Source organism: Channa argus, chromosome 3 (assembly GCF_033026475.1).
Source record: "Channa argus isolate prfri chromosome 3, Channa argus male v1.0, whole genome shotgun sequence".
NCBI lineage: Eukaryota > Metazoa > Chordata > Actinopteri > Anabantiformes > Channidae > Channa > Channa argus.
Genome location: NC_090199.1, coordinates 39,485 through 67,460, shown reverse-complemented (window position 1 = coordinate 67,460; position 27,976 = coordinate 39,485). Strand labels below are relative to the sequence as shown.

Genomic DNA, 27,976 nt, shown 5'->3' with positions numbered 1-27,976 from the left:
GGAAACCCGCCCGTATACGTCAGGACCTGCCTATTGCGCATGCGCAACCGCTACACCGGAGAAACAACAACCGACGGCCGTTCACCGTTACCGGCTGTTTTCTCGGAGACTGTCCGCCTGTCAGGAGGCCGGGACGTGAGCTGCTATCTTAGAGAGCACAGACAGCAGAGTCGGAGGATCGCGGTGAAAGTACTAGAGCCGCCCCACCGGAGCGTCGGTGTGTCATTTAAAATGTTGTCAGCGGAACGGAGAGCACCGTCAGGCCGCTGAATCACACCATTAACCCAGGTAACCCTCATCGTGCGTCCGCTGACATAGTCTACTGCAGCTGTGACCGGCCGGAGGCTAACGTTAGCTGTTAGGCTATAAGCTAACAGGCTGACACCAGCGTTTCACGCTGCCCCGCTAACGTTCTTATGGACCTGTTTACAGCCACTGTGCCGGCGGCTCGGTAAACGGAACTACACCCTATAGTTGGCCGCCAGCTGCGCAGCTCACAGGCAGCTGTGAAATATCTGGACACAGCTAGCTCTCCGTGTCGCGGCCGAGGATGGTCGTAGTGACTGCGGCTGCTCCGGAGGAACGGCCCGTCCACACTGGACCCGGACATAGCCGCACAACGTTTATGTAAACCGGGGTCCCGTGGTTTCAGTACTGCTGCGGCGCTCGGACCCCGCAGACTTTGCAGCCATGCAGGCGATCCCTCTGCAGTACGACTTCTTCAGCGAGGACAACGCTACGAAGTGGCGCGGCCTGCTCGTTCCCTCCCTAGAGAAGGTACTTCTATACAGTACTATTCAAGACATTCAAAATAATAAATACTATGTACATGGCCTGCTGGTTCCCTCCCAGGAGAAGATACTTATATTCAGTACTACCTAAGATATTCAAAATAATACACACTATGTACATGCCCTGCTGTCCCAGGAGAAGATACTTATATTTAGTACTACTTAAGATATTCAAAATAATACACACTATGTACATGCCCTGCTGGTTCCCTCCCATGAGAAGATACTTATATTCAGTACTACTTAAGATAGTCAAAATAATACACACAATGTACATGCCCTGCTCGTTCCCTCCCAGGAGAAGATACTTATATTCAGTACTACCTAAGATATTCAAAATAATACACACAATCTACATGCCCTGCTGGATCCATCACTGAAGAAGGTACTTCTAAACAGTATTACTCAAAATATTCAATAAAATATACACTAGGTACATGGCCTGCTGGTTCCCTCCCTGCAGAATATACTAATATATAAAATGCGATAATCACTAGTAGTTGCACAGTAATATAAAATGTATGCTTTGTAGTGCACTCTATATATATATATATATATATATATATATATATATATATATATATATATATATATATATATATATTATATTATATTATATTATATTATATTATATATATATATATACACATACATACATACATACATACATACATACAATACAATACAATACAATACAATATATGGGGTACTGTAAACACTGTCACGTTTGCAGGGAGAAGCTGCACCTGCTGCTCTTCTCCACCTGGTGGCAGCACAGACTCAGACTGTGCTGGGTCAGACTGACAGATCCATATTCTGGTCCTGATGATCTGGGCCCCGCAGGTCTTGTCAGTAAGGAGACATGATTTTGTGGATAAGAGACTGAACCTCTGCAGACCCTGCAGCAGGTGACCAATCTTGATCTAAACTCTGGTCTCATTGCAGGTACTGAACCAGGTACACCCAAACCTGGTATCTCAGCAGGAAGCACTAGAGTACATCGAGGAGCTGATTCTGCTTCTTCTCAGCATGTTGTGTCAGGCTCAGCCCCGGACCGTGCAGGATGTGGAGGTGAGTCACAGACACACAACTAGACTGAGACTTTACTGAGTCACAGGATGACCAACTTCTAAAGGTGAAGGAGGGAACTGGTTAGAATCAAGGTGATCACAGACTGAGTTCAGTTTTAATATAACTGCTGCTGCAACTCAGATAAAAAAAAATTTAAATGACCAAGAGCAGACAGCAGAAATGTGTATTTTAGTTTAAACATCATCAGATAAAAACCTCATACGTGTTTTGTGTCCGTCAGTTAGTGCAGATAAGATATTCCTCTTTTCTTAAGTATTTTGAAACAACACATTTATCTTTGCAGCTGTAACATTTTCCTCATTCCACCCTTAACCAAGTCTAAAGCTGCCAGGAAGCAAGAATTCAACTAGGTCGTCACAGGTCCCAGTGGTTCTACCTAACTGGTTACACATCACTACTACAGACAGAAAAAAACAAACAAATTTTAACTGTTTTTATCAGCACAGACATGTATAAACAAAATTTCTAATTTTTTTTCAATCCTGAAAAAATTTTATCCGTAAATCACTCTCAATTTTGACTTTAGTTCAAATAAGATTAATTTAATTTCAATTTAAATAAAATAACTTAAACAGTACACACTGACATTTTTTTTTTTAATTTTACCTGTGATGAAACCTGATGACATACATCACTGTGAGGCTGATGAGTGATTGGTCAATTTGCTTTTTGTTCCCAGCTGATGGAGGTTGCAGTGACATAACGAGGTGCTCTCGGGTAAAATCCCCTTCTGACCTCTGACCCCCCCCCCCCCCCCCCCCCCCACACACTCTGTACTGTGTTCCTGTTTGGTGATGTGTTGAGTCAGATGATCACACTGAGACAAACACCTGCAGGAAACAACCCCTCATAGAGTTGTCCCCTACCTGTCTGACAATGACCCTGACACTGAATCTGCCATCTCTGTGGTCGCTGTGTTGATGTCCACTATCCCTGTGTTACACACCTGTCAGACAGGTAGGGGGATTGGGGTTTCCTCCCCACTAATAATTCAGAGTGAGCTGAGAATGAAAAAACATATTTAAACTGAATTTAAGTCCTTGAATCTAAACCTTTCTTTTATTAATTGCGTATTTTTGTTTTTATAAGAGTACTTGCAGGTTAAAACTAGTCCAGTAAGACCAGTAAGACCTCCCAAACATTAACGTTACACTCGACAAGTGTAGAGGGTTTAGAATCCTGCTGTTACAGCCCACAACAAGCAGCAGACAGTCTTCATCCAAATCGAATAAACACACGTAGATTCACTGTAACCAACACCGTCAGTGAGAAACTCCCTCTTTGTGTTACTCTCCTCCACAGCTCTACACTGTGGAAACACAAAGACGGAATTCACATTCTAAACCAAGGGTCACCAACATGGTGCCCGTGGGCACCAGGTAGCCCTCAAGGACCACATGAGTAGCCCGCGGGCCTGTTGTAAAAATAGTTCACCGTAGCACCACTTACCAATGAGCTGCATCTAATTTTTTTGTTGCTATATTTTTTTAAATCACATTTGATAGTTATTGTGAGAAATCATTAACATGATCCGTGTCTTCACATAGATGAATATCCTTAATTTAATTAATTATTAATAATAACATATAATTAACGGTAAATTGATCAAAGTGGTTCCCCTTCACATTAATCGGTACCCAAGAAGTAGCTCTCAGTTTCAAAAAGGTTGGTGACCCCCATTCTAAACCATGTCAGCTGCAAACAGGTTATGTTGTTGTCCTGTAAATAAATTGTCCTAAGGTTCAGACCTCAGTTAGTTCTCTATTAAAACATAGGACAGGTCGGTCCTGCAGTGTGATCAACAACACTTGTATCTTCAAAGCAAAAAAAATTCTGAAAGATCTATAACCAGACCAGATGTTGAGTCCAGATGAGTGTGGTTCTCGTCCTCACCTGTCTTCAACCTCCTCTCTACAGGAACGAGTACAAAAGAGTTTTCCTCACCCAATTGATAAGTGGGCCATTGCTGATGCTCAGGCTGCCATTGAGAAGAGGAAGAGAAGGAACCCACTGGCTCTGCCTGTTGACAAGATCCACCCATTGCTGAAGGTATCACTCAAAGATCACAGCGTCATCACCATCAATGGATAAAGGCTAGGGTTTGGAATTGAAACTTGGTTCCAAATTAGAACTTATCAAAAAAATGCACAGTCCTGGCTACCCGTATCAAAAACTAAACTTAGGATCTGCTTATTGGTTCAAAACAACAACCTACATATCCACTACGCCGTACAGCTGTTTGTCAGGAGGGCCTGTCTACATAAGTGTGTCTGTGTGTGTCAACTGACCAAAGCTGTTTAGAGTCCTTGAATCCTTTAATAAGGAAGAAGGATTAGGGGGAGCTAGTGACTGACTAGAGACATTAGGGACATACGTAAAATAAACATGTATTTGCCGCGACACTTTAAATTTTCCAATGAACAGCGCTTTTGTAACGCATGCCCAACACTGGCTATGCAAATGATTTCAGTGCATCTAACACATAAGCAATGAGCTCTGTGACTACTTTAATTTGGTTTTGAAAGGGGAAATAAAGTAGTTTAATACATTACAATACAATATAACTGTTTTTGATCAACGTCATCCTTATCATTTCTAAAACAATTACATATAGTGCCAATAATTTGTCTAATTGGATATTGCGTGTCCTGGGGTGGGAATGTGCATGCGTACATCGAATTGACAATGCTGAAATTATGTATCGTATTGCCTTAGGCTCAACTCTTCAATTTCAACAAAACAGGTGAAGGCAAACAAACCAAATGCATATTTGCAATATCCACCTCCAAGTCACATCTCTTTAGGTATGTTGTCTTGCAAAAGTGGACGGCAATGTTTGAAAAAACCTCCAGCCAAAGTGTTTTCTTCTTTCTTCTTCTTCTTTCCCTTGCTCTGGTGCGGATGTTCTTCCTACTGCCTTCTATTGTCTGGGTAGCAGCAATGAATAGTCTGCACTAAAATAAAAAAACAGGAGCAATAAGTGTTTGTTATTTACATTAGTAGATAACATTAGTTTAGACTGTGTGTCACATTAAGAACAAAAGTTCTTAACCTTATCAATTGAAGTGCCTTGACATCAATTTTGTTTTGTATAAATATATAACTTTTCCTTTGAATCAAATACAATTTATTTAATTATTTATTTATTTTTTTACAATCAACATCATCAATAAGATCACCCGTGCATCATCACTATATCACTCTCTCACTGCATAATTAAAAATGAACATCCTCACACTCACTCCTTCCCAAAATGCCCTGTGTTGCAGGAGGTGCTTGGTTATAAAATTGACCACCAAGTGTCAGTGTACATGGTGGCGGTGTTGGAATACATCTCTGCTGACATCTTGAAACTTGCTGGAAACTATGTCAGGAACATTCGACACTATGAGATCTCACAGCAGGACATCACCGTGGCCATGTGTGCTGATAAGGTATACACACAATCATACTCAGTAATGCCTGCAGCAGTACACAGAAACCTGTGCATTACATCTTACAAAAGACATCATTGTGGCCAGTGTGCTCACAAGATATACACACGCTAGTATACACTACACTGCGCAGTGATCAAATCCAGCAAGAGCGCATTGAACATATCCTTCCTTTTTTAAGCAGTGACCAGCATGCACACTTAAACCCCTCCAGGTGATTCAAAATATAGGAGCACGCATCAGCCAAAAAGGACACATCATATCACTGTTCCAATCTCTGCACAGGCTTACAGTAGCTGCCCGCATTAGTATAAAAGCTCTGACTCTTGCCTGCAGAGTGGTCAACTCAACAGCACCTTCTTACCTGTATACACTCATTCAGGTCTGCAATCCCTTATGCCCACTGCACTGTCAAAGAATAGCAGCTGGTTGTCGCAAAAAATCCAAAGCAAAACTCTTCCGCTCAGCCGTCCTACAATGGTGGAATGAGCTATTGAATTCTGCACGATCTGTCCTACCTGCCCTACCATTTGTGTCCCATGAAACAGATTTTTTTTTTTCTCTCGTAAAACTTTGCTTTAATGTCTTCTTGTTGACTTTGAATTTTTACTTGCTTTCTACCTCACTTGTAAGTCACTTTGGATAAATAAATGCAGAATGACTAAATGAAAATGTATCCGGCAAGAGTGCACTAAATGTATCCAGTGAGCGTGCAACAACCATACCTAATGACTTTATCAACACAGTGTAACACAAACACTATAATGCATTGTCAGTATTCCTGTCTCTGTCACCTTTCTTGTCAGTCTCACTCTGTCTCTCTGTGTGCAGGTGCTGATGGACATGTTCCACCAGGACGAGGAGGACATCGGTGGGTTTCCTTTAATGGATGAGGAGCCGTCAGCAAATGAGGAGCAGACTTATTATGAGCTAGTGAGGAGCTTCATGTCTGACGGTCGACAGTACCTGAGACAGCTTAATCTAATCATCAAGGTCTTCAGAGAGCCCTTCACCTCCAGCCCCATGCTGTTCTCTCAGCATGTGTGTACCAGGCAAACCCTATCTGAAGAATTTCAGTTGTCTGATCACTTTGATCAATCTGCCTAATACGTCTCATTAATTTGTCTCTGGTTGTTCAGGACGTAGATAGTATTTTCAGTCGGATTGTCGATATCCATGAGGTGACTGTAAAGTTGTTGGGCTTGATTGAGGACACGGTGGAGATGACAGATGAAGGCAGCCCTCATCCTCTGGTGGGAAGCTGCTTTGAGGACCTGGCTGAGGTCTGTAGACATGTATCTCTGAGTACTTGTGCCGGTGTACTCTTGTACCTGTGCTGATTATCTCTGATGTGCGATTTTGATTGACAGGAGCTTGCTTTTGACCCCTATGAGACGTATGGTCAGGATATTCTGCGCTCTGGTTTCCATGAACACTTCCTGAGTCAGGTGTCCAAACCTGGAGCTTCTTTCCACCTGCAGGTAAGCTGTGCCCCCTGACTGTGACATCAGAGCAGTAAGGAGAGAGCTGAACAATTCACAAACAAAAAAAATCTGAATCTGCGACAAGTTAAACCTACAAGTCTGTAAATCACTGGTGATCAGTGCACAGTTACACGTCAGTTATATTTCTGTCAGACTTTATTCCTTCTTGCTCTGACACTACACATATGTAAGCAACGGTATTACTGTGGGATCAAGGCAACTGCAGCTATCGGACTCAGGCCCCACATTTGCTCTACGCATACTGCTGAACTTGTCAGCTGTTAAAATCAGGTTAGAGGCAGGTGTTTGCCATCATATCCTAATGTTTTGTTCAGGTCAACAACATGATGTTTTATAGACAAAGTTCTCGCTCTTGTTTAATGTGAATTATTAGATTTCATTAGTTTTTTCACTATAAAGGTTTAATCAGTAAACAGAATAAAAAAATACCTTCTAGAGTCTGACTATTACAGATGGTTCTCACACAGTGTTGTGCTAAGAATCTAGTTCTGTAGCATATGAAATAAAAATGTTTTGGTAAATGGCATGTGAAAATTCTTAGATTAACATTTGCACATATATGAAATCCATAAAATGTAATTTTTAATGTCTTTGTCACATACAAGATTGAACAGTTAAAGATTATGTTCACATCTTCATAACTTAATAATTATTTGGTGATATTTTATTTAATATGGAAACTGTTCATTTTGACGACAGCTTATTATCACTGACCTTGCTGCTGACGCTGCTGTTGTCATTTTTTTCAGGTGAGGTGCAGTTCATTTTGAACAAGCCTAATAACATTCAGCAGTAAAACACCAGCTGAGGATAATGTTTGTGGTGTTTAGAGACATAAAGTAAATCTGTGTCATAGAGTATTTTTAAGGAGCATACAGATCATGGTACACACCTGGTAGAGAAAATGGTACTGGTGAGGATGATGATGGTGAAGAGGTGAAGAAGCTGTTTCTGTGTCTCCAGTCCATCTGCGAAGGTTTTAAAGAAGCTGTTCAGTACGTTCTACCCAGACTGCTGCTGACTCCTGTTTACCACTGTCTGCACCTGTTTGAGATCCTCAAGGTGAGACTGCTGCACCTGTATCACAGTTCTACATTACTTGTACATCACGTCAAAATTACCTGTACCATACCTGTACATTACCTGTTCTACATACTGTACGTTACCTGTCCTGTACCTGTAGCACAACGTTACCACAGCTGTGCAACACTTGCACTGCCACCTCATTACAACATCCAGCTTTAGACCATAACCAGTACTCTAGATCAGTGCCCGTGGTAGAACAGTACAGAGACCTTTTAACCTTTAAATAAGAGTTCACACTAAATGTGCAACCTCATCATTCTCAGATCAGTGCCCGCGGTAGAACAGTACAGAGACCTTTTAACCTTTAAATAAGAGTTCACACTAAATGTGCAACCTCATCATTTCTTACCCGGAGATTTCCGTTAACCTCATTGCATGCTTCAGTCCAGTCTATAGACCAGTCTGCCCGACTGAGCACCACCCTGGTTTCCCAGTGTCAGACCCATATTCTGTGGGCCCAGCTCTGATCTAGGACTTTGCACCAAGCAGCTGTAAGCTACTTAATCCCAGCAGAGGTTAAATCCTTGAAATACTTTCAGTCATGTTCTGCAGATTATTGTGAGATGAGAGGGGGCAGGGTGCGGAGCTTTATCCTGGACTCTGGAGGAGCAGCACAGACCAGTTCAGACTATATGTCTGTCTACATGATCCAATAACTGGTTGGATGTGTAAATCAGAACTGTATTTGGGCCATGGTTGGCTCTGGTACACAGTTGGTCCTGCAATTTTCTGTGTAGCAACGGCTTTTTACCGGTCCCTGGTGTGATAGTTTTCTCCATATGTTAACAGTAAACTTCAGTCTGTTAAAGAAAGTACAGGTGTACAGCAGTCACATGACCATCTCACCCTTTCTGTTTTGTTTTCGTAGCAACTGGAGGAGAAGAGTGAGGATGAGGAGGATAAAGAGTGTTTGAAACAGGCCATCACAGCTCTGCTCAATTTGCAGAGCAGCATGGAGAGGATCTGCTCCAGGAGCCTTGCCAAGAGAAGGCTTAGGTATCTTCCTACATCTGTACACATCTGTCCACACCTGCTCACATCTGGGTACACCTGATAACACATGTATAGACAACAGTAGATTGCAGTTCCATCTGCTTACAAACAAATAAAACAAAAAGAATTATCTGCATTCAAAAACATCTAGATCTATTTCCTCCATCAGGTCTAAGTCTTCCACCAGGTTTGGTTCTACAGGTTTTCTGGTCTTCAATATTCTGGGGACCTGGAGGAACAAACAATGAAATCATATTAATTTTTTAGTTCTTCCATTGTTGTGAAGACATTCCCTGAACCCTGTCCTGGTATCAGAATAGGGCTTAACAATTTATACATTTCAAGTCAAATTGCAATTAAACAAAGTTTCGAAATTGCAAAGCTATGTTTAGATTTTCGTTTTCTTTTATGCTATAATAATAAGAGAAGCACTCACAAAGGATTTAAGGGCAGAGATCTGCCATCCCTGCCTGCAGAGGAAGTAAGTGAGAGTGGATTAAGAAAGTTTAGAACTCATAAGTTTAACTGCAGTACTAATAAATGTAGTTAAAATGTCAACAGGCATGCCACCACACTAAGCAAGAGATTAAAGTTACATCAGTAGTCTTAATTATATATTTTGGATTCAAATTAGAGGGTGCCCAGCAGTACCGGTGCTGAAGTAATTAAACAAGTTTACACGCTACAAAACTCTACAGCATTTAAAAAAAGCCTCTCAGGGCTGTGTTTGACAAGTTTAGGAGTAAATACACATCTGCTAATGCAACCTCCAAATGCTGCTTGGGTCAGGTGGGATGGGTATCAGCTGACAGGCATCTGTGGCTGAATGGTGTGAGTGCATCACTTCAGTTAAAGATTGATCAATGGAGAGAGTTGGTAACAAATAAAAATATAAAAGGAAACTAATACCAGAAGTTAATACTAGTATGGTGGAATGAATTAAATTGTATAGGCAATTTTTCTAACTGCACAGGCTTGCAATATGCATTACAAGCATGAAGGAGTAGTTTATGGTACTCTGTGCAATGCTGGGTGTTAAGAGTTATAGTTTATTTGCACCTAATAATACAGTAGATGTAGGACTTTTGAAAAAAATCATGTTAAATTGCAAGCACAGTACAGCACTAAAAACACTTAATAAAATTATTTTTCTACATTGTTCAGTCCTAGATCAGCAGTTTGTAAAGATCTGAAAGGATTTTGCCTTGAAAAACTAAAATGTACCCAGGACCCTGCAGTGAGTCTAGTGAGAACAACCATGCATTTATGGTTTTCAGTTTCTTTGAGAGACAGGGTCATGTTTATGGAGAACTTTTCTGTCTAGGGTCTGACACAGAGCTGTTGTAGTCACTGGTTAGACAGAAGCAGTGTCCACAAGTCCTCACTGAGATGGTAGAAAGCCTCAACAGCCACAAAAACAGACAAACACTGGACCCCTCCCATCCTCCCTGCTTCCCCCAGGACTAAAATAGACTGGGGGGGGGGGGGGGGGGTAGATTGGAGCGTTAGGATCTGGGCGGTGCTGCTACTGCTGCTTATTGTTCTCTGTCAGAAACTAACTTGGAGTAGAAAAAAAATAACTGCTGCTGCTTTATATAAAACTGAAGGAGAAGACGAACAACAGGGGATGAAGGGCAGGTGGATATGAAAACGTAGGTAACTTGTTCATTATGGAGTTTATGGTGTTTATTACTGAAGTAAAAGAGCTGTGTTTGTGTGTTCTAGTTCAATGTTTGTTTCTGTTGAAATGTGAGAACATAATCAAGTTGAACAAACTACACTTGTTGATTTATTTATAGAGGGAAGTGATCCAGTCTTACAGATTGTGTGTATGTTTTGAGCTGTTAACACTTTACAATAAGGGTAGACTAGGATTACCCAGTGCAATAACAAGCATGAACTAAGTTAACTACAGCAACAACTGATCATTTTCTAATAGCTTTTATGGTTACGAAGGTATCGACTTATACATTACTTACTGGTTTAAAACGCAGCTATTAAGCAATATGTAACGATACGTTAATAAGCAACAAACTGCTTTACCTTTTATTAATGGTTTATATAATAATCCGGTCTTGTGTTACTATTTAATCAAAAGTTTGATGTGAATTAACATGTACATAATAATGTTCACAGCTAAGCCACTTAATTAAAACAACAGTTTTAATAAATGTTGATGGGTAATTAATTTTTACTTACTTGGCCATCAGCACACTTACATCTTTGTGGTAAAAGCTGAGATCAGTGGACATATTCAAAGGTGTCCTCATGTAGAGGTTTTGCTCTCTTTCTATCTCTTTCTCCATCTATCTATCATGTATAAGCATTTAGTAATGCTCTTTATAATCTTTGTTGCATAGAGTTATTCCTTAACATTTAATAAATGCATTACTTAACCATAATTACCCATTTTATTAATTACCTTTGTAACATGTATTCTTCAGGTAACCCTTTATAAATGTAACAGAACAATTAATAAGCATTACTTGATTAGAGTTAACAATTTATTAATGCACTTTGAGTCTTATTGTACATGTTCTAGGAATGGGCATTAGAATTAACTTTTTTGAGGCTAAATAATCACAGCATTTAAAGTCAGTTATTCAAATAATCGTGACGTTGATCTTGCTGGTACACTCATGAAAGATAGCATTCCGTTTTCTTGTCCAACTGAGCAAAATAAGGCAACACTTTGTTTTGTTTAGCTGAGTCTGCTGCTTATGTATCTCTTACCTGGCCATGTGCTCTGTGTGTAGCGCATAGAGATAAAGTGTGTTGATGTTAGTTTATATGATGTAAAAATAAATCTTTCAAAAAATTATTTGAGTTTATGCACATCCCTAAACTCCTCAAGTAACACCTAATAATTGGATTAAAAATAGCATTTCTTTTTAACTTTTTAACCATTTATTAATGCTCTTTGTGAATTTAATAACATAGATATTAAACATTAGTGAAAGATTGCGATTAAAATCAATTCATCATAACCATCTGCTATTACGATGATTTGTTCTACATATAAAAAAAACATATGTCACATCACAGAAAAAAATTTTTTTTTTCAAAAATGTAACACTTTTAACATCCTTTTGATTTTACCAAACCAACTAATAAAATTACAATGTTTTACACTTAACAAAAGAGGAAACTTCTATAGGTCTATAAAACATAATGTTCATGACCCAACCCCTGAGCCAATCAGCTGTTAGGTCAAGTAAGACCCAGGCAATTCTCATTGTTCCCTTAGGATTTACAGTTACTACACCGGTAGAACAACTGCAACTGGCTTCAAAAACTGCAGCTGCCTTGACCTCATGAGTTTTCTGTTGCCTAAGTATCAGAGGATCAAGTTGGACAGAAAATAAACCAACTAAACTAAAAATAATACTTATCAGTGGTGATTGCATCCGCACACAACTTGGTCTTCTCCAATGAAGCCAGTGGAAATGGATTCACATCGTATGTAATTTGAGGCATATGAGGCATGGTTTCTTTGTCATCTTAATAAAAAGGAAGTGACATCGGCAAGTTAAACAACAGACTAGAAGTAACAAAAAACATTTCTTACTTATTTCATTGGTAGGTATTTTTCAAGTTTTATTAGGTTTCAGTAAAAAAAAAAAAAAAAAAATTTTTGTGGTACTGCAACTTTCCATTTAGTAAAATGGCTTATGCATGGATGATTAAAAATCCTTTTCCATCCTCTTGGAATTAGAATAGAGGTAATGCTGTAAGTTCCTTTGTGTGTAAGCTGACCTGGTAAATAAATCACTGATGCGATGTGATGTAAATGGAGATAATGAAACCAAGCATACACACATCTGTGAACCTTATTACATTCATGTAAATCTAAATAAACTATTTAATCATATTACAAAGGACTTTTATTAGCATGTACACCTTGAAATAATGTTATGTAATGCACTTTTTTAGCAGTTACTTATTCCTTAATGTTGCACTAAATGTTTGTAAGCATTTAAAGGTGTTAAGCAATGTATAAGTTAATACCTTACAGTGTTTCCCCTAGAATATTTTTCAGGGACGGTAGTAGGAGGGTAATAGAGATTTTGCGTGCATGCACAAACAAATTTGGGGTATTTTATTTGTTATGCCGCACCTTAGGCTGGTAAATTCAATGTGATGGTCAAGTAAAACAAAAGGAATGTTATTAAAGATGTATTTCTTACGTAGAAATTATATGATCCCCTCTGTGTCAAGTGCAAACCCTCTGGGACGTTGTTCTAACAGGCTGTTTATGCTGATGACACATACAACAGGATATGCGTGCCAGTTATGAAAGACAAAGTTAAACTGTGCTATTTTCATAAATACTGCTTTTCTGAATTATAGTAAAAATTATTTTAACACTTTTTTTGTATTTGAAATTGAGGCCAAAAAACTGGAACCGCCCATCAATATACTTTACTTTCCTTTTATGTGTGGAGTTGTTTAACAGCACAAAATCATATTGTCAGACCTAATGTCAATGCTCTGCATATTAAACCTTACATGCATCCAGCTTCAGGTTCTGCTCGTTCTCACACCTGCAGAAAAAAAGAGGCCACAGAGGAGCAGAGAAGAAAAATGCGCACTTCAGTTGTGCTCATATAAAGTTTTTCCTGCAGGGTTTTGTGGAGGTGTGACCATGTTTCATTGTGTCTTAGAATGTAACCACAGTGTAATGATCAGAAAAGACTATTTGATTTCTCTGATTTAGGTATTTGTTCTCGCCAATGCCACTCCCTCTCTTTATTCTGACTAATGCTATTTAATCTACCCTATTGTAAAGTGTTACCTTTTAAACTGAACCTAGCTGAGCAGTGTTCAGTCCTCTGGGTTAAGAAGGGAGAGCTGATGCTGTAGCTGCTCTTAGGTATGAAGCTGATCTTAGTACTTCAGTTTTAGGTTTAACCTTAGTTCCAGTTCAGTAGATCAGGTCTGTAAGCAGTAAGGCTGCTGCAGGAGAAGCTGCTGAAGTCCAGATGTGTTAATGCTCCCAAGTAGTCCTGTACTTTAGTAACTACTGTACTAATCCTGAAATTTAATACCTAGAATCTTAAGAAGCCTTCGAAAATTAATCAATACAAGCCTCAGTTAACTGATCGGAGCCTTTTTTTAGTCTTGATAGGTTAAACCCAGGGCAGAAAAGTACATCGATGGCCCTCTACTGCTATCTAGTCTTTGTTTCCTGTATAAACCAGTTTTTCCTGTTGTGTGTGTGTTTTTTTTTTTTTTTCCATTTCCCCCCCCCCCATTCTCGCTGCTGATGGTTCAACATAAAACTGAAAACCTGATGCTGGAATAAAGCTTGTAGCAGACTCTGCAACCGGTCTCTGGATTTTAACAGCTGTTTAGTCACAGGCTGAAGTTCAGGGGCGTAATGGAAGAAAAAATGGTTTAGATTGTAAACAACTTTAGAACAAATCTTAGGTAAAACATGAATACCAATCCCCTCAAGCTTATAACTCTTCTCGTCTTTCCTCTGTGGTCTGCAGCGAGTCGGCGTGTCGGTTCTACAGCCAGCAGATGAAGGGGAAGCACCTGGCCATCAAGAAGATGAACGAGATCCAGAAGAACATTGATGGTTGGGAGGGGAAGGACATAGGTCAGTGCTGCAATGAGTTCATAATGGAGGGCACGCTGACCCGTGTGGGTGCCAAACACGAACGTCACATCTTCTTGTTTGACGGGCTTATGATTTGCTGCAAGTCCAATCACGGCCCGCCACGGCTCCCTGGCGCTGGCTCTACTGCGGAGTACCGTCTAAAAGAAAAGTTCTTCATGAGGAAAGTCCAAATTAATGACAAGGACGACAAGGAAGGAGAGTACCGGCATGCCTTTGAGATCATCCTGAAGGATGGGAACAGTGTGGTGTTTGCTGCCAAGTCTGCTGAGGAGAAAAATGGCTGGATGGCAGCGCTGATCTCGTTGCAGTACCGCAGCACGCTGGAGCGCATGCTGGACTCAGCCATGCTGCAGGAGGAAAAGGATGAGCAGATGAGGTTGCCGGGGGCCGAGGTATATCGGTTCTCAGAGCCGGACTCAGAGGAGAATGTTGTGTTCGAGGAGAACGTCCAGTCCAAGTCCGGGATACCCATCATCAAAGCAGGGACAGTCCTGAAACTAATTGAGAGGCTCACCTTCCACATGTACGCAGGTAAGTTTTGACTTCACACACAAGTGAAATTTGAAATCATTACACTTCAACTGCCGTGCTACATGATCTGTCCAAAGGTGAACAACTATAGGTTAAATAAACTTCTTAGACATTTAGTCATTTAGCAGACGCGTTTATCCAAAGCGAAGATCTAAAGAATGGTATATGAGTCACTTTTGGCTGATTTAAAAATGAGGCCTGATGCCGCATTTTGGATCATCCGCAAGGGTTTTACTATGCATACCGGGAACCCCATTAACAAAGCCTTGCAGTAATCAAGACGATTACTGCACAGAAAACAACTTCAGTCTTCAGTCTCTGATTTTGGTCTGAGCAAAACTGGTTCAGGTTCTATTCTCTGCCGGAGGCTAAAACCTTTAAACTATGAACATGTGTTTGGACAAAGTTAATCTTGTCTGCTGTTCACTTTCAGATCCGAATTTTGTCCGGACATTTCTGACCACCTACAGGTCTTTCTGTAAACCTCAGGAGCTGCTGGACTTGCTTATGGAGAGGTAAGCTCACCTGTCTGATATCACCAATCACTCACCAATCAGAACACTCCCACATGCCGTACAGGTGAAAATATAAAAACCTCTCAGTAAACTAGAACCATGGTGATGATGTTTGAACAGATTACTTAGTATTGATTCAGTTAATTGATAAAAATTTTTTTAGAGTGATTTAGCCAAAAAATCACTGAATCAAAATGTCACTTGACATAATGTTTTTCTTGTGTTGAAGCCAGACTATAAAATACATTTAAAAACATGAACAAAGAACCAGAAAACTAACATATCACCAATATAAAGGAAACTCTCCAAAATCCAATGATTTCTCCAAATGTCAGTCTTCTATTCAATTTTTTCAATTCAATTTCAATTCAATTCAATTAAACTTTATTTATATAGCGCCAATTCACAACAAAGTCATCTCAGGGCACTTTACAGAATAAAGTCAAGATTATAAAGATATATAAAGAGAACCCAACAATTCCCCCTGGAGCAAGCCATAGGCAACAGTGGAGAGGAAAAACTCCCTTTAACGGAAGAAACCTCAAGCAGAACCAGGCTCAGGGTGGACGGCCATCTGCCTCGACCGGTTGGGGTGAGTGGAAAGGGGAGAGAGAAAAGAACAGAGCAACAAAAGCAACAACAAAACATCGGGCAGATTGGTAGGATCAGTAGCTTCACGCTGGAAGACACACAGCTTCAAAGCCGGGGGACACCTGCAGAAAGGGACAGAGAGAGGGGGACAGAGGAGGACAAAGACAACTACGGGAGAGAACACAGAGTTAATGACATACAGTGGTGACAATTGCTGGATGAGAGGAGAGGAGAGATTGTCAAGAGGAGGAAAGGAGCTCAGTGCATTGGGGGGTGGGTCCCCCAGCAGTCTAAGCCTATGGCAGCATAACTATAACTAACTATATGCTTTATTAAAAAGGAAGGTTTTAAGCCTAGACTTAAATGTAGAGAGGGTGTCTGCTTCCCGAATCTGAACTGGGAGCTGGTTCCACAAGAGAGGAGCTTGATAGCTAAAGGCTCTACCTCCCATTCTCTGTACCTCTTCACTTTTTCTGATCTGATGGAGACAAGTCTATATACACTGATTAGCCACAACATTAATATCACCTGGTGATTTTAATATCGAAATGTGATAGTTTTTTGCTTTGTTTTTGTTTTTTTATAAAAATAGCTCCACTTTTGCCCACAATGATCTATTATCCTTTTTTATTTTATTTTATTTGGTTTTTTTTTATAAATTACTCATGTCAACTCAATACATGTTGGGCTATTTACTATTATCTGTATTGTTTAAAATAGTGAATTTATTAGTGAAGTAGTTTTACTTTTACTGTGTACTTGAATTTTATTTAAAATGTAGATCATCTGCTTAGAACTTTTACTTGAGTAAAAGATTTGAAGTGGTACTCATAGTGGAGAATTTTATATTTTCAATACTTGCTTTTTTGAGGACTGAGTTTGTGTACTTCTACCAACTCTGTACACAGTGCATCACAATTTACTGTGTGTGGGACTGTGTAGCTGCTCACTGCTCGGAGTGGCTATGCTGACTCTTGTTATTTTTGCTCTTTCAGGTTTGAGATCCCAGAGCCAAAACCAAGTGATGTTGATCAGATGGAAGGAGGAGAACAGCCTCTCAGCGCTGAACTCAAACGTTTCCGCAAAGAGTTTGTTCAACCAGTCCAACTCAGGTAGAGAGGGACACCTGGTAAAGGGGTGCAGACACTGCAGCTCATTGACCAGGGGGAGAGTAACAAATAATATATTGTGTCTTGACTGAACAGATTCACACTCGCAGTGCTGTTGAAAAGTGGGGGGGAAAAAAGTTTTTTACTTGCACAATGTCAAACTTTCCTTGAGTCTGACATTGTGAAAGCGAAGGCTCAAATCCTGATGCTCATTCTACTTTACTGTTGGTGTGTGGTTCTTTTGTATGCTGCACATAGTGCTGAAAACAGTTAATTTTTAGATTCATCAGACCACAGAACAATTTCCCAGAAGCATTGTGGAAAGTCATTTTAGGTTTGTTAACATTTTTTTGTCATTCTGTCAGTTCAGACCATCTCCAGAATCATCACCGTTGTGCGTTTCCAGACCATCACATATTATGGTTATTATGGTTAGAGCGCGTTATATAAATAAAGTGTTATAGTTGACACTTTATTTTACTTTTTTTTTTTCTCAAAATCATTGAAAGAATCCTGGGTATAACTGGTATCATGAGAGATATTATGAAATGTTGATTTCTTTTTTTAGTTGTTGAGTTTAACAGAAACAGACACTGATAAAATCCTTTAGGTGTAACTTCCTCCTCTTGCAGAGTGTTGAATGTGTGTCGACACTGGGTGGAGCATCACTTCTACGACTTTGAGAGGGACGCTGACCTGCTTAGACAACTGGAGGAGTTCATCGCCTCAGTCAGAGGTACGCACCTGTACCTGTCTGAACACCCATCGGTTATTGTCTGTCAGAGGTACGCAACTGTACCAGTTTGAACACCTATCAATTGTCATCATTCAGAGGTATGCAATTGTATACATCCGATTGCCAGTCAGTTATTGTCACTGAGAAGTACAGACCCATCTGAAAGCCCTTTTGGGTATCTTCAGTCAGATATACATATCTGTCTAAACACATTCAGCTGCATCTGATATCAGTTATGCACCTGAAGACTCTTACCAGTAGATAATTTCACACATTTCAGGTAAGGCAATGAGGAAGTGGGTAGAGTCAATCACAAAAATCATCCAGAGGAAGAAGCAGGTGCAAGTGAGTGTGCCTAGTCACAGCATCACCTTCCAGAACTCTCCTCCTCCAATCGAGTGGCACATCTGTAAACCAGGAAACATGGAGCAGTTTGATCTCATGACACTTCACCCCATCGAGATTGCACGCCAACTCACCCTACTCGAGTCTGACTTTTACAGGTACAGACCTGTCTGAATGGTCACACCTATATAACCTCTCATACATTATTCACACACCTGTCTGACCTTTTCACGCACTTCTCTGATCCTCTGCAGGGCAGTACAGCCGTCAGAGCTGGTTGGCAGTGTCTGGACCAAAGATGACAAAGAGATACACTCCCCCAACCTACTGAGAATGATCCGACACACGACCAACCTCACCCTGTGGTTCGAAAAGTAAGACCTCATTCTGACATCACCAAAGATGTCAACAGAGCTCCAGCTCACTTTAAACCATCACCATCTACACCTAGATTGCATCTATTGGTTTTAAACTTTTTGTGGTTCTCCAAATGTCAATGTCAACCCCCTCAAGGAGGTGGAGCCACCTGTGCAGCAGCTGCAGTGAGGTGTGTTTTGTCTGCAGGTGTATTGTGGAAACTGAGAACCTTGAGGAGCGAGTGGCTGTAGTTTCTCGGATCATTGAGATCCTGCAGGTTTTTCAGGAACTCAACAATTTTAATGGAGTTCTGGAGGTTGTCAGCGGCATGAACTCCTCTCCGGTTTACAGACTGGACCACACTTTTGAGGTACTGAAAAGAACAAAATCTCAACTTTCATTCATCCTGACTTAAGAGACTGAGACTATTTATGTGTTTTTTAAATGGGAGTCAGTTAGAGCAGAGAGATTTAGAGCATAGAGATTTTTTGAGCCATCATCCAGCTGCCAACATCACACTTCAAGATACTTTAGCATTGGATTCTGCCTGTAGATGTAGTGGCAACTGCTTGTGTAAAATCTTCTTAAACATTTTATAACCATTGTTTGGTTTTCAGCAAATTCCAAGTCGACAGAGAAAAATCCTGGAGGAAGCTCATGAGCTGAGTGAAGATCACTACAAGAAGTATTTAGCCAAACTGCGTTCAATCAACCCCCCCTGCGTCCCCTTCTTCGGTAATACACAAAACCCTGTCAGGTGTTTATAAAAGTAAAATTCAAAAGACAAACCGGTCACCTGTGAGGTTTAAATTATCACCCGTCTGACAGGTATCTACCTGACCAACATTCTGAAGACAGAGGAGGGAAACCCCGACTTCCTACGCAGACACGGCAAAGATCTGATCAATTTCAGTAAGAGACGGAAAGTGGCAGAGATCACAGGCGAGATCCAACAGTACCAGAACCAACCATACTGTCTGAGAGTGGAGAACGACATCAGGGTCAGTCTGACCACAAGCTCACTTCCTGTTCATCCCCAAGGTGCAGCAGCTCACACCTTTTTTTTTTTTTCTTTTTGATTTTGTTGAGCAGAAGTTCTTTGAGAACCTAAACCCGATGGAGGACATGTCAGAGAAGGACTTTGCAGATCATCTATTTAACAAGTCTCTGGAGATTGAACCTCGAAATGCTCGGTCATTACCTCGATTTGTAAGTATCACCACTGACAGACAGAATCAATGTAATAACAGCATTATTTAACACCTCTAAGTCGGATAGTTATATCTAAACATGTAAATGATAGTTGTGGGGCTGCTGTGGCTCGGGAGGTTAACAGTTTGTCCAACAACTGCATGGTTGGGGGTTCAGTTCCCATCTTTTCCATCCACATGTGGGTTAGGGTTAGGGTTAGGGCAAAAAGCAACTTGATCCCCAAGTTGCTTCTTGTGTGTGTCCCTCACTCTGGATACATGCATCTGCCAAATAATGAAATGAAAATGTTTAATTCAAAGGAGACAATAGAAGCCTGTTGAACTCTCCGCTCATTTCTGTTGCAGGCAGCTGTTTGCTAACACATTAATGGGTTATATTAAATCTGATGATTGTTTAAAGGTAGAAGCTATTCAGTCTGAGTTCTGTTGTTCTTGTTGATCTGGCATCTGTTTTGGTCATGTTCAGCAGGTTTTGATTATTTATGAGTCAGTCTAAAACCCTTGCCACCCCATCCTCTAGGCAAAGAAGTACACCTGTCCTCTGAAGTCTCCAGGAATCCGTCCCACCTCAGCAAGGCCTGGCACAATGCGGCATCCTACACCGCTACAGAACGAGCCCAGGAAGATAAGCTACAGCCGCATCCCTGACAATGAGGCTGAGGGGGGGGCCGCGTCTGCTCCTAACTCTCCCCGCACTCCCCTGACTCCACCCCCCGCTTCCGCCGCCTCCAGCTCCACTGATGTAGGCAGCGTGTTCGACTCACCGCAGGGCCCCAGCAGCCCTTTCCACTCCAGTAAGACCTGATTCTCACACTTGGTTTACTTTGACATCTTGGACAAATGTGGGACATGGAGTGCTCTAACATCCCCACCTCTCAGGGCTCACACTAACCCTGCTCATCAAGCAGTCACCGAGCTCACAGTAATACTCCTGTTTTCAGCTGATCAGACATCCGATCAAGACTAAGTGTTGTTGGGTGGGTCTGCACCCCTCTTACAGCTGCCCCTCTTTTTATTGTTACACTAAATTTGTTAACAAAAAAAAAATAGATATTTTCAGACCTGGGACCTGTAACATTGTTCCCTTCATTAACTTTGTTAAAACAACGGGTTTTTAACTTTTATGTTAATGTTCCGTACAGCATCATTTAGACATACATGCCCACAACCATGATGCAAAGGGCCCCCGTACGTGCATGATATGTAGCACACATGCAAAATTATTTTAGTTTCTGTTTTAGTTTTAATCAATTTAGTTTTGGATAAAACCTAACCAAGAACCTATATGGAAAACTAATCTACTGATCACAAAGAGTCGGCATTTTAACACTTTCATTAATAAGAACAATAGGATCAGGTAGTTTTTAGCCTGGTAAACCTCTTACTACACAGATTCTAAAAGATAAGATTCTGAATATTTAAAGCATATACTTTAGGAAAATGTATGAATTGCAAATAAGTACGGTTTGACATCTGCTCCCTGCATTTAACTAAAAACGATAACAGACTGATGACCTGATCTGTAGTTTCATGGCAGTAAATTAATGAATGCTTGCAATGAATTCCTGACTGACTGGATAAAATGCAACAAGAGAAGCATCCATACATTTCTGCCAAGGTGGCTTCACTGTGACCCTCAAAAGACTCTCAAAATAATCCTTAACCTGAAATACTTTGCAGTCTAGATAAATGCCTCTTTGGGTCCAAACCCAGACCATTGACTAGTGTCAATTTGCTGTTATAAATATAAAACACATATTTCATTTTCATGATGATTGGAAACAGTAAGTGTAATTAAAATTAAAATTTGATTACTTGCACAGCCCTACAGGTTGGTCATTCAGACATGAAGCTGGCATGTTCAGTTGCCATCAGATGTGGAAAGCTGTGCATTTCTGAAAGGGGGTTCAACCAGCAGAATGCAGTTTTTTTTTTTTTTGTTACAAAGCTGTTGGATCCTAGTAATACACATGTTTACCATTACATATAACACCGTGAATCCGCATTATTGAGCTTTTGCTCATTTTACACTCAATAATTCTGTTCACAGTTTCAGTTTCCTGCACCGCCTCAAGACCCAATTAAAAATGCAGCGGTTTACCCCCACCCCTCCATACAAGGTTTAGATCTTGTATACCAAGACAGCTCCAGAGATCTTGTAACTTGTTTCACCACTAGTTTTTCGATGGGTTAATGACACCACAGTAATTTTCAGTTACAGCACTGTAGCTTTTGTGTGTCACCTCATGCACACACGCAAACATACTGCTGATACATAATAAAAATCCCCACATAGTAAAGTGTACTAAATTTGGAGACTCCAGAATCCTCACACTCTGTTAATGTTAAAAAATACGATCTGGTGTGTAAGGGGAGCCAATATTTTGGTTACATCCATAGTACAGTTTACAACTGGTGACTGATGACACCATAATGTTTATTCCTGAGAAAAAGATTAAAAATTAAGTTTTTGTGCAGCAGAGGTGGTCATTTGTTTTCAATAGCTAGATGAGTGTATGAGAATTCTAGCACATCCGGACATGAGAAAAGTGTTAAATAACTTTCTGGATTTAGAACAAGTAGCCATGTGTTAGTCTTGTGGTTGTGGGTGAGTTTGTCTGACAGCTGTAACTGTGATCTTAAGAATCGCTACAGGAATAAAATCTAGTGCCTTTGCACTTATACAAGGTCCTTGAGGGCTGTAACTCTGTTTTTAAACTATACTTGCCCTACTGCAGCCCTTGAGGACCTGGAATGACTACCAATTATGTACACTGATGCATGATGGGATTGCGTGAAGTAACCGACTTAAGATCTTTTTTTAAAAATGTAAGAAAAACACTACAATAATCCAACTTTGAACTGACAGTGTAAAAATTGTTCCCCCTTTTTCTGCTCTCATGGTGTTTCTCCTCTTCATTCTGCAGCCTGCGACAGTATCTTTGCTGTGGTCTCTCTGCCTCACGGTCCACGTTAGTATGACCCCCCTGTCTCTTTGTACATCTGCCGTACCTCACACTCACCTGTCTGGCTCACCTGTGCCTGTCACTGCAGAGATGGAATGATGTTTCTGTCAGAGACCTGATCTGACATCAGGACTAATCAATCCCTCTCTGTCTCACACCACATCCTACCACAATGTTTTTATAAAGACCATCTCCATGGGTAACACTCAGGTGATAGCTGAGTTTGTGAATCAATTGGCCATAGTGAGGGTGAACCTAAACCATGTAGTCACTTTATTATATGATGTTGTTTTGGACTATGTGTTGTAGTTCTTCCTGTAACTATGAGGCACTCAATATTCTGAATATATCTGAACATCCTGAGGTGCACCTAATAAAGTGGACGCTCTGTTTACTTCAGACAGTTCTGATGTGCCTGACCACAGACTGATGCTGTCCTGTCCATTTACCAGATTCCTCCAGGTCTCCTTACTTTAATGGGTGTGTGAGTGGGTATAGCGATCTTTGTGAGGACTAGTTTAAGTTTTATACCATTGTTACAAGGACACTGGGCTTCAATCAAGAAACTTCTTGTTTTCTTGACTTATATCTCTAAATTGGTCATTTCAGGGTGAAAAGTGACACCTGTTCAGGAGGAGCTTTGCATTCATGAGATTTGATCAGTATCTCTTTCAGCATCACTACAATTCCTATATATATTTTTATTTTTATTTATTTTTTGTCCTTTCGGCTTATCCCATGAGTTCAGGGTCGCCACAGCGGATCATTGTCCGCATGTTGATTTGGCACAGTTTTATTGACGCAACCCTCCCTAATTTCTACTGGGCATGGACCGGCACTGCACAGCTGAGGAGGGGAATGGGCTGTTAGGGTTTCAGTGTCTTGCCCAGAGACACTTCGACATATAGCCAGGGCCGGGGATCAAACCACTCACCTTGTGGTCAGTGGACGACTGCCCTTACCAACTGAGCTACAGCCGCCCACTACAATTCCTATATAAGGCTGCTTATTACACTTGTTTGTTTTTTTTTTTATACTCACAAAAGTGTTGAGCAAGAAGAAAAATTTCACACAGCAGAGCTTCTAGTCTGCTGTCAGAAATCATCTAAAAAGAAGTTTAACATTCAACTAATGGAAGTAAAAGAATACAAAGAATCAATTAGGAAATACTAATTTTACATTTCAAAGTTGCATTGTACTGTGATCGAAATAAATAGGGAACAGTTCGGGCTGCAAACAGTTACATGTGAAAAAACATCTTTCTAATGCAAAGCACTCCTTGAACTAAACCCGATGCATTCAAGATATTAGAGTGAAGAACACTCCATCTAAAGTAGTTATTAGATTTAGCAGTGACCTACATTCAAACCCAGAGTCAATGAGAGACCGTGCTCAGTAGCAATAGGAGGGAATTTTAACTACAGGAAAAAAACTAAAATAAAATCATATAATCTAAAATGCCTCTCATTACATTGGCACGCCAGGATGATAATATGGTGAACAGAATGTTAAATGAGTATGAAGTTTGATCTACCTAGTGCTGTGCATTTAATTAAATTAATTTGTGTATCTTATTGAAATTCCAAATACGCTCAGATAAGGTCGTCACAATTTTGAACTTAAACAAATGTGTTGCCCCCTGTGGGGATGAGTTGTCTGTCACGCATATGATAGGTCCTGACCATTGGTGAATTTTGTTTGAGGAAATTTGAAAAAATTGGTAAATGACACACATTCTTGTAAATCGCTCGTATGTGGCAGTTAAGAGCAAATCTGTTTGTGCGAGTTTATTGTATGGCCCTCATTGTCTGTGTTACTCACACCTTCAGCTGTCTGTTTGGTTTTAGGGCCATGACACACCAGTGTCGGGGGGCATCTGTCAGCCTAGTCTTGGCAATGTGTTCCAATGTTTCAGCACTAGTCCTTCTCTAGTCCTACAAGTGGTGCTTGAACAAATTGAGAAGACAAGAGCCAACAAGCATGCTGCACTGTTCGTTCTGCACTTGCATTAAAAGAAGAGAAAGTGGAAAACTGGGACTACATATGTACAAACAAAGCAGCGTTGGCTTAGGATTTTCACACCACCCTTACTCATACTGTACCGATGTTGTTAATACCATGTCTCTTCATAAACACTGAATGGTTTTGGAACGGAACACTTTTACTGGCACCCACCTATGTTGAATGGCCCAAAAAAAAGCATCCGCCACAGGTTTGACTAGTGCTGATGGTGCAAGACACACCGCATAGGCTAACAAATGCTTATCGACAGCCTGACGCAAGCTGGCAGTCGGCTCTGTGTGTCCTGGATTCAGATTAGAATCGGGTGTGGGTTGGGGATTGGAAATTCTTGTGGTGGTTCAGGTTAGGAGGTAAAGGGTGGTTGGGCATCAGTGCATTATTTCCTGTTTGTTGTTCTAATCTCTGCATCCTGTCTCAGGGTCATCCTCGGTTTCCTCCATGGTAAGTTTCAGTCGAGCTTTAGAGGATGCTCCTGTTCCTCCTCCTGTTCCTCCACGCAGACGACCAGATTCAGCTCCTGCTGAATCCTCGCCCTCCAAGGTAAATAATACAAAAACAATTGTATACCTGGCACTTCATTCAATGTGTTTAACCTCTAAATACGACAGTGTCCAAGAGCTGGGGCACTGACTGAAGACATGACTATAATGGACTAAAGATAGGATTATAATATTCAATTCAATTCAACTTTATTTATATAGCGCCAATTCACAACAAAGTCATCTCAGGGCACTTATTTACAGAATAAAGTCAAGATTATAAAGATATATAAAGAGAACCCAACAATTCCCCCTGGAGCAAGCCATAGGCAACAGTGGAGAGGAAAAACTCCCTTTAACGGAAGAAACCTCAAGCAGAACCAGGCTCAGGGTGGACGGCCATCTGCCTCGACCGGTTGGGGTGAGTGGAAAGGGGAGAGAGAAAAGAACAGAGCAGCAAAAAGCAACAACAAAACATCGGGCAGATTGGTAGGACCAGTAGCTGCACGCTGGAAGACACACAGCTTCAAAGCCGGGGGACACCTGCAGAAAGGGACAGAGAGATGGGGACAGAGGAGGACAAAGACAACTACGGGAGAAAACACACAGAGTTAATGACATACAGTGGTGACAATTGCGGGGTGAGAGGAGAGATGGTCAAGAGGAGGAAAGGAGCTCAGTGCATTGGGGGGTGGGTCCCCCAGCAGTCTAAGCCTATGGCAGCATAACTATAACTAACTATATGCTTTATTAAAAAGGAAGGTTTTAAGCCTAGACTTAAAAGTAGAATATGACAAATGACAGACCTAAAATAAGTTAAAGGGTGGCTAAGGAGGTACAGCAGTCACGCACCGATTCCAGGGTGGTTGGCTCGATTCCTGGCTCCTCGTTTCAGGAGTCACAGTGAATGATGTTCCTCCATCTAACTCTGTCCTCTGCATCCTCTTAACTGTCCTTGAGCAAAACAATGAATGCCAAGTTAGTTGCTCCGTGTGAGTGCAGGTCTGCTACATAGCAGCCGCCCCATTGTTGGCGTGTGTGTGAGAGTGTAAAGGAGAACCAGTGTAAAGCAGTTAGGGTATCAATAAGGTTAAAAAGTGCTGTACAAGTGCTGACATTTACCTTATAAAGGCTGAACTAAAATGTTGGCAAATGTGGCAAAAAAACAAATTCAAAAATGCAGCAAAATACAGACCTAAAATAAGGCAAAAGACAAAACCAAACCAAACCAAAGCAAATGTCAGAACAAATGTTGTACTACCATTGTTTTTAAGCTATGAACTACACTTTCTTTCTTCCTTCCATACATCAGTGTATAGTGTTTTTTTTTCTTGTTCTTTAATCAATTGTATGGTATAGAGTACAAACAAAAGGACAGTGCAGCAAGAAACAAAACTAAAACAGGACAGAAAACCTGAGTCAGACTAGAGTTTTGTGTTGTCCTCCCCTGACTTTCTATTTCCCCATCAGATGGTGTCAAAGTTGGACAGCCCCCCCGCAGTGCCTCCTCGTCAGCCCACCTGTAAGCTGCTCCCCCCTCGTTATTCTTCGTCATTGTCATCATCATCTCCCCCTGACAGCCCTCCCTCTCTGCCTCCTCGGGAGCCCCTTAGCTCTCCTCTTCACCTCCTCCCCCCCCCTCAGGGCCGCCCCCGTTATGACCTGCTGCCTCAGGCCTTCTTCCCTTCTACCACCACCTCCTCCCCTACCATCAGCTCCGCCCCCATTCCCGCCTCCTCCTCCTCACCAACTCTTCCATCCCTGCCCCCTGTCACTCCCAGTCCCACCCCCAGTTCCAGAAAGATGCCCCTTACCTCCCCACCACTCCCCCTCCTCCCCCTGGACGGCCCCCCTGTACCTCCCCGACATGGTGTCCCCAAACTCCCTCCAAAGACCTACAAGAGGGAGTCTCTGAGTCATCCCCCCCTGCTGGACATGCCCCCTGCACTGTGATTGGAAAGGCTGGACTTCCTGGAAGTGGGAGGGAGTTGCAGCTGATGGGAAAGCCTATAGAGAAGGCGGGGCTACACAAGTAACATTACAGTTGATTGGATCAGAACCAAAAGGATGGTGGATTTTAAATATGATTGACCGATCAGAATGTTCGGATCTGATCCAGACCTACAAAATAAAACTGATCATGTGCTCGACTGATTGTGGAGAACTGATCATACCTGACTGGAACTCACGAAGAGGATTGTGGGTAATACAGTCCTCAGACTGAAGTGGATCGGAGGTCTGAGGTGTGTTTGAAGCCTTCAGGTACTGGACCAGAACCACAGAGGTACTGTGGTGGTTCTGGTAGACCTGTTTGATTGTTAATGAAACGTGTTGATTCTTTAAAAAGCAAGGGAATAAAGAAGTTTGTACCACTGAGCTGGACCACAACTGTAAAACTGTCTTTTTATTTATTTATTTATTTTTTTTACCAACTGAGTATGTCCACTCTATATAGAGGTTGACTGGCCATCTGTCCAATTGGTCCTGTGTCTAACCTGCATGACTCAGAGCTAAACAGCCTGATACTAGGCGAATGCTTTTATTGATAACACTGGGCTGTAAATACTGAAATGAAAATATAAGGTTC

General features: G+C 41.1%; 1 protein-coding gene across 1 annotated transcript; it reads left to right on the top strand.

Moving 5' to 3' along the window:
- Positions 1 to 29: 29 nt before the first annotated feature.
- On the top strand, positions 30 to 27,785 carry LOC137124631 (son of sevenless homolog 1-like). Its single transcript, XM_067499735.1, is given in 24 exon segments — positions 30 to 777; positions 1,737 to 1,862; positions 3,801 to 3,932; positions 5,153 to 5,317; positions 6,149 to 6,358; positions 6,457 to 6,600; positions 6,688 to 6,798; positions 7,786 to 7,884; positions 8,777 to 8,904; positions 14,397 to 15,058; positions 15,492 to 15,573; positions 17,160 to 17,276; positions 17,906 to 18,009; positions 18,290 to 18,512; positions 18,609 to 18,728; positions 18,919 to 19,081; positions 19,329 to 19,446; positions 19,540 to 19,712; positions 19,804 to 19,920; positions 20,443 to 20,716; positions 22,850 to 22,894; positions 25,329 to 25,450; positions 26,860 to 27,307; positions 27,310 to 27,785. Coding segments are annotated over 24 exon segments (4,086 nt in total). The 5' UTR covers positions 30 to 690; the 3' UTR covers positions 27,426 to 27,785.
- Positions 27,786 to 27,976: the final 191 nt, after the last annotated feature.